At 35.7% G+C, this 7187-nt stretch overlaps 1 protein-coding gene across 1 annotated transcript in view; it reads right to left on the reverse strand.

Moving 5' to 3' along the window:
* The window catches only part of LOC105171095 (aldehyde dehydrogenase family 3 member F1), a 4725-nt gene extending 1663 nt beyond the window's left edge, over positions 1-3062 (reverse strand). The window contains exons 1-6 of the mRNA XM_011092112.2: positions 2913-3062; positions 2451-2831; positions 1723-1791; positions 816-912; positions 415-621; positions 108-229 (exon numbers count right to left, since the gene is read on the reverse strand). Coding sequence (XP_011090414.1) covers positions 108-229; positions 415-621; positions 816-912; positions 1723-1791; positions 2451-2627 — 672 coding nt within the window. The 5' untranslated portion in view covers positions 2628-2831; positions 2913-3062. The remainder of the gene's footprint in view (positions 1-107; positions 230-414; positions 622-815; positions 913-1722; positions 1792-2450; positions 2832-2912) is intronic.

The following is a 7187-nucleotide window of genomic DNA, read 5'->3' on the forward strand; positions in this document are numbered from 1 at the left end:
ATAGATGTGAACAATTTTTCAGTTTTCATATCCATCATCTCTTAATCAGATGGTTTTATTTATAACCGAGTGTACTTGTAGTCTTGTTCGAAATAGATACTAGACACCTTAAAATCTGAGTCAGAAAAAGAGTCTAGAATGACAGGACATTTTCCACCCAGCTCTAGAGTCACCGGTGTCAAATGCTTTGCTGCTGCAGACATGATTGTACGCCCTACTCGTGGACTCCCTGGAACAATAGTTAAGAAAGTGAAAACTATGTTTCAATTTGCATTTGAGGAAGTTTTCAAAAACCATGACGTCGTAGTCTGTCCATTTGGAAACATGGTCATACAGAGAAGCATGATTAATTAAATATCAACATATTTTTTAAAGAATTCTGCACAAGAAACAAAAAATTCCAAGAAAGGGAACCTGTGAAGAATATTTTGTCCCATGGATGCTGCAATAGTTGTTCGGCAACATCACTTCCACCTTCGATAATTTTAATGGCTTCAGAGTCTAAGTAACATGGAATTGTACGACACAGTAAAGAAGAACATGCTGGTGCTAGCTCGGAAGGCTTTATGACCACTGTGTTTCCAGCAGATATTGCCCCAATTAAAGGATCCAGTGTAAGAGCTGAATAAAGACCCCGAGCATTAGTATAAAGGATCACAAGAGCTCTAAGCATATTAATTTTAATTTTTTATGAAGAAAAAGTAATGTAAGAAACTTCTGGTTAATGTTAATCTTGCTTAAACCTTAAAGGGACAGATTTGCACAAATCCGTTGACAAGTGAAAACATGATGAATGAGAATTACAAGTAACTCACAGAAGGGGAAATTCCAGGATCCAATTATGAGTACGGTACCCAGTGGCTCTGGCAACACTTCTGCTCTTGATGGAAACAAAAGCAAGGGTAGCTGGGCCTGGACATGCCATCCACAATTATATAGTTTAGACATATTAAATAGTTGTACCTTCGACCAATGGCTTCTCTTTTAGTAATCCTTAAGCAGAATATAATACCATATTCTAACCCCCATTATTTTATTGCCATTAAAGATCGACTCCTGCAAACTGATGATACTACAAAAATCCAAATCAGCTAGGTCAGAATTTCTCAAGTTAGCTCTCTCCCTCACAATGGGATATGCCTTGATTTGCCCTATTTCACTATACTAGATTATCTATCAACACAAGAACTATACATTTTTTAGATAACCGAGCTACAACAACATAAATCCAGAGTATCTCCGTAAACTAATAGCAATTTCCTCATCATAGGCATACAAATCTCTTAGAGATGAAAATACACTTTCATGAAGAGGGGGATGAGACTAATAGGGTGTTAGGAAAATTATTTAGAAAATCTCACAAACTCATACATCTAATAAGATGTTTTTGGAACATATAAGATGTCAATCTTATTTTAAAATAAGTTCTTGAAGTGTAGAAATAAAATAAGATGATAGAAGTTATAAGATGTCGGTAATGAGAACTTTGTAATTTATTTGAAGAAGTTTGTTAAGATCTTGAAAATAAGTTAGAAACTCCTTACATTTTAAAAAGGGGTTATAATCTTATAACCTCTTATTTTTTGAGCTTATAAGCTCACCCAAAAACCCAGTAGAATTGGAAGCTGTAAATCTTCTCAGAGACTTCTCTCATGCTCTTGCACTATCTATCCCTATGAGAAACGGAAACTGATGAAATTCCATTTGATAAAATAGTACTACCTTTTTCGGTGCCATCCATTTCTTGATGTTCAGCAAAGAGTGTTCTGCTGATTTTTTCACCAATCCAATCTGCAATGTGAGATCAGGGGGTGGGGAAAGAAAAAAAGATTGGACACTGAGCCAGCAGAAGATGACAAAAGTTACTGGTTTCTTTCAATTTTCCTGCTTCAGGGACTGAATTATTGCATTATTCAAGTATGCTAATTGTCAATAAACAGACAAGATTTACAAATAACCACAAAAATTACTACAACCCTTTTCATTTTAGGACAAGTAATCAAAATTATAGGCAAAAAGCACACCTTTACGTACAATCTAAAAATAAACACAAAAGTTCATGCAATCCTTTACAGCTTAGGACAAGTAACCAAAATTATAGGCAAAAAGCACAGCCTTCTTTAGATACAATCTAACAAATAACCATATGATTGCGCAATTTCACAAATGACCAATGGACTGATTTCATTTTCTGCAAAACACAAACCATAAAGACCAAAAATGACGGCCTTTTCTTTTATAGAAAGAAAAAACAAAAAACGAGAAAAAGCATTGACACAAAGTAATCCCCAATATCAATCTCTGCTTCGCATCACGGAAACCATCGAAGCCCAAACTTCTGCTAAAACCCCGTTTGATATTTCGCAAATTTCCAGCATTCATATTAACCACAAACCACAGAGAGAGAGAGAGTGAAATCTGAAGGAACTACAAACAAACAAACAAAAGACCTCATCGCGGTAAGCTTCAACAGGGTGTTTCCCAAGATCCTGTTCCAAGGCTTCAAGAATCTGGGCTTCGTTTTCTGCTAAATATTTAACAAGGGCTAGAAGTTGGGCTTTCCTCCAATCAACTCCTCTGGTTCTCCCGCTTCTGAAAGTTCGCCTCAGCCCCTCCAATCCCTCCATCTCTAAACCCTCCGACAGTCGCTTCAACTCTATGTATGCAATAATTGTCTTGCTAACATATTAATAGGCATTGACGTTACTTGATCCAGCATTGAATGCAAGCTGCTCACCCATCACTCGTCAGCCACGAATTAAAGACGGGCCCAGCTCGCCAGCTGCCATCTACTTCTTCCCCATCTTCAGGCAGCATGACTTTCACGCCGCCTAATTCAAGCTAGAGCTCGGGTTAAAACTTCAAAGTGACATAAATGCTGGATTGTTATGAAACTCGGGAAGCAGCCGTACCTGTAGGTTGAAAATTTCTAGAGAATGCCGTAAACGAGTAAAGTGTTTCTAATGGAGAAGTAACAGAAAGAGAGAAAGAAAAAGGAAGAAGAAACGAGAACAAGAGAGAGAAAGAGGGTTTTTGGATTGTGTTTGGATTTGTAATTTGAGTGTTTTGGTTTTGTGTTTTGGAAATAGAGATAGAAAAATAAAAATAAATAAGTATGTGTTTGAAATAGATAGTATATTTGGATTTGTGTTTTGATAAAATATAAAATAATTTAAAATAAGTGGTGTATGTTTGATGTTGGAATATATGAGACAAGTTACTGTTGGATGTCAAATCATGTCTTTTTTTGTATATATTTCTTAATATAATTGTATATGTATATAATAGTTTGTTTGTTAGTGAAATATAGTATATATATTTAAATTAAGTAATTATCTTTGTTAAATATTTTTTTAACATTTTAAATAATAATTACAAATTTAATGAATAATTTACTGCACTGTAGTATTGTCTCGAAAATGATCTTGTTACACCTACAATTTGGACTAAAAAAATATAATATATAAACATTTGAATAATAGATATTTTTAATTAAGTATGTATTATTGGTATATTGTCCTAAACATTTGAATAATAGATATTTTTAATTAAGTATGTATTATTGGTATATTGTCCTCAATTTTCAAATTTCTCAAATATTACACTGAAGTATTAAAAATTTTGAGTTCGAAATATTAAAATAGTGTAAGTTCAAAAAATTTGTAATTAATATTTAGTTTAAAAATTTTGAGTTCGAAATATTAAAATAGTGTAAGTTCAAAAAATTTGTAATTAATATTTAGTAAATTTAAGTATAGTAATGTGATGAAAATACATTCGTTAGACCTTATATTCGGATTGATTAATTATAATAGATAATTAAAGTAATAAAAAATATGAATTTCGTATATAGTACTATTGTATTATTCGCAATATACAAAACTAAGTAATTTATTGAGGTAGAAAATTTTAAAATATTTTTAGTCAGTAGCATTGATAGTAAATATTTTTAATATCAATATTTTTGTAAGTTAAAAATTATTTTTATATATAATTGTTGCTTAGATTTAACATATAGCATATATATTAAATAATATATAATATACATTATATAGATAATTTAGAAAAATTCACTATATCTCATTTGCTTTGGTGTGGAGTTTATTACTTTATATTAAATAATAATTAAAAATTAAATAAATAATTATATGCACTACAGTATTATGTTGAAAATGATTTCATCCGTCTTTATATTCGTGGTGAAAATATTTAATTGATAAATCAAATAATAAGTAATTGCATTACGCATGCAGTAATTATACAGTGTCCACACGGTTCAAATTTTGAAAAAATTTTCGTTCAAATAGAAAACTATATAGAGTCCAAAACATGTAAATAATCAAAGTTGAATTAATTAGCATTGATTAGTTAAAAACAGAACAATTAAAATTATTTTTAATCATGACATACAAGGCTGTCAATTTTTAGGGAATGATGAAAATGTAATTACACAACTGCACGATATATAAGAAATAAATGCATTTGACACTCACAAACTGCTCGATTAGTTTTTTTCTTCTTAATGATTAAATCAATATTCGACTTGAAAGTTTCCCAGTCGGCATTGTATGCCTAAGGACTGTCACGACGGCGTGGTGGTAGTCCTCGTGGTCGCGGCGAGCGCGTTGTCCTGTCTCCCTCACTGTACGTCTGGGCACTCCGATCAAACTGCACAGCAATCCGACGAATGTAGTCAGTCCATGATCCGATCCCCCCCACTTCCGAGCCCGTGTCAATACTGCGTCGTGCAGCTACTGAGGTATTACATGCTAGCGCCGAGCCACCATCTCCACGAGCTACATGGTCCACTGCATCCCATCTAGCGATGTGCATATGTGACTGTAACAATGGGGCAGTAGATTCCGATATAACAATAGGTGCATCCACGCTTTCTCTCACCGGATTACGCACGGTGTTACCACTTTCGTCATTTCCTACTTCGTTTTGTGCCTTAATAGGAACGCCTGGTAACCTGATGGGCCCCCACACCTCTAACATGCTGGGATAATGTGGCTCTGGATACTTATAGTACCGTCTAGCCAATGAAAAACGCTGTAAAAAGGGTCCAATTATAAATTTGTTAGCATTGGAAATTACAATATTATTTTCAAATGATGATTGTTAAGTAGCTGTAATCAGATTGGAATTAAAATGACGTACCCGTAACGCATGTGGTCGTAGCTCTACCTGAAACACCATAATAAATGTTTCAATATCATAATAAATCCCTGGTATCTGAGTGATGCCTTAGAACTGTTGAAATTGATTTTTATATTCGTAGAATTTATCATGGACTAGGTCTCAGGTGTAAGGATATCCAAAATGGCTATGTAATCCACGTGCCCAGTGACCCATCTGCGCCTCCGCAAGTGCATCGTCTCTCATAGGCGCCCGAGTGTTGTCGTCAAGTATCATCCACATGAAGCGCTGCTCAATATTTAAACTCCAATGGTCGTCCTGTGGAAATCCAGCACTCTCCAGATATCTGCAGTATGCCATGGCTGCAAAGAATTACGGTCAGGAAAATAATTACTGTGCAAAATCGCACCACATATACAGTTGAAAAATATAAAAAAATGTCAATTTGTTTAAAACTACTATCTAAACAGTTTTACAATTGTAAACAATCAAGCACACTCTATAATTCTTCATGCAAATAGTACTAAACGATATTATAGCGTAACATTCCAAGACAAAGTTACATTAGGAAAGTAGTTTTAATAGTTTACATATGAATCAACACTGTCCACTACGTTCATTGCTAGTTTCGATGGTTGGCTGCCCACATTTGCATTGCTATGCTATCTCGAAGGTTGCGCTAGGTTTCTATCTTATAAGTGGTTGGATGTCCCCTATGGTAGAATGAATCCATGTCAGTCTGAATATCTTTATCTGGTTCGTTGAATATGATGTCATCGTTGCTAAACTTACGGATGAAGTTATGAAGGGCGCAACAGGCAATTACTATATCGACCTGGTGGTTCTGAAGGTAGCTCGGCATCCCCCACTGTAGTATTGGAAAATGTTTCTTCAGTACACCGAAGCATCATTCAATTACATTTCTCAACCTTGAATGTGCATGGTTAAACATGTCCTGTGGGGTATGATATTGACGACCTTGTCCCCTCCACTCAGGTAGGTGATACCTTGTTTCTCAATAAGGAGCTAGGAAACATTGGTAGTTTGCGAAACCCGCATCTACCAAATAATACTTACCTGCATTGTCACAAGGTATCATCATAAAGAGAACCGCTAGTGCCACGTAATTGGTCCTTAAACTAGAGGTTGGTGGAATCTAATTTATATATTACAATGCTCATCGATTGGAGGGAAAGGAAAATTTCGATCCTGTGAAACTGCATGGTCCAGGACACGGGCATCGGCCGCACTTCCTTCCCACCCAACATACACATAAGTTAAATTCATATCGAAATCACATATTGCTAGTACATTCTGTGCTAGGCGGCCTTTCCGTGACCTGTATCGATTTTGGTCAACTTGGGGGACCCATACAGGTACCAACGTTCCATCCATCACTCCAACGCAATCCTACATCGATGTCAACAATTATTTATAGCTAGATGCATGAAATATTATGCTGAACAAGCTTGCATTAATTACGCGGTTGTGAAGACTATGAGATGGTGTTACGACAATGATAGATGTGGTACGTACCTTGAAGTATGGGTAGAAATCTGGGTTATTTGCCACTCTCGGATGTGTGTTTGTAAAATTCAGATGTGTTATTAGTTCTGGCACCATAGCGCACAAGGCAGAAAGCACTCGGTGGAATCTACGATTAATAGTCTCCAATGAGTGTTGAAATCGCTCCATATTGTCACAGTGCCTTTTATGCATGCCGACCGTTTGCATGAAAAGTGCAACCTCCTCAATTGAGGTAACTTTGGACGTCTGACCATGAGGCAGTAAACCTCTACTAGTCAATGCATCAACCAAAGCATAAAAGCATGGTTTGGTCATGCGAATGTTGTCAAAAAACCTTCCTTGGTGTGGGGTCGTCATAATCTCCGCAACCCATCCTGCTCCTTGTAGTGAAGATGTGTTACGTGGCACATTTTTTCTAAATAACTCTGGGCATATTAAATCTCTGAATACGTAAAATTCCTCTGGAACATCAGATTCGTTACTTCCTGGAGTCCCTGAGGCCCCCAGACTCTTACTTGCGA

This window comes from Sesamum indicum, linkage group LG9 (assembly GCF_000512975.1).
Source record: "Sesamum indicum cultivar Zhongzhi No. 13 linkage group LG9, S_indicum_v1.0, whole genome shotgun sequence".
Lineage (NCBI taxonomy): Eukaryota > Viridiplantae > Streptophyta > Magnoliopsida > Lamiales > Pedaliaceae > Sesamum > Sesamum indicum.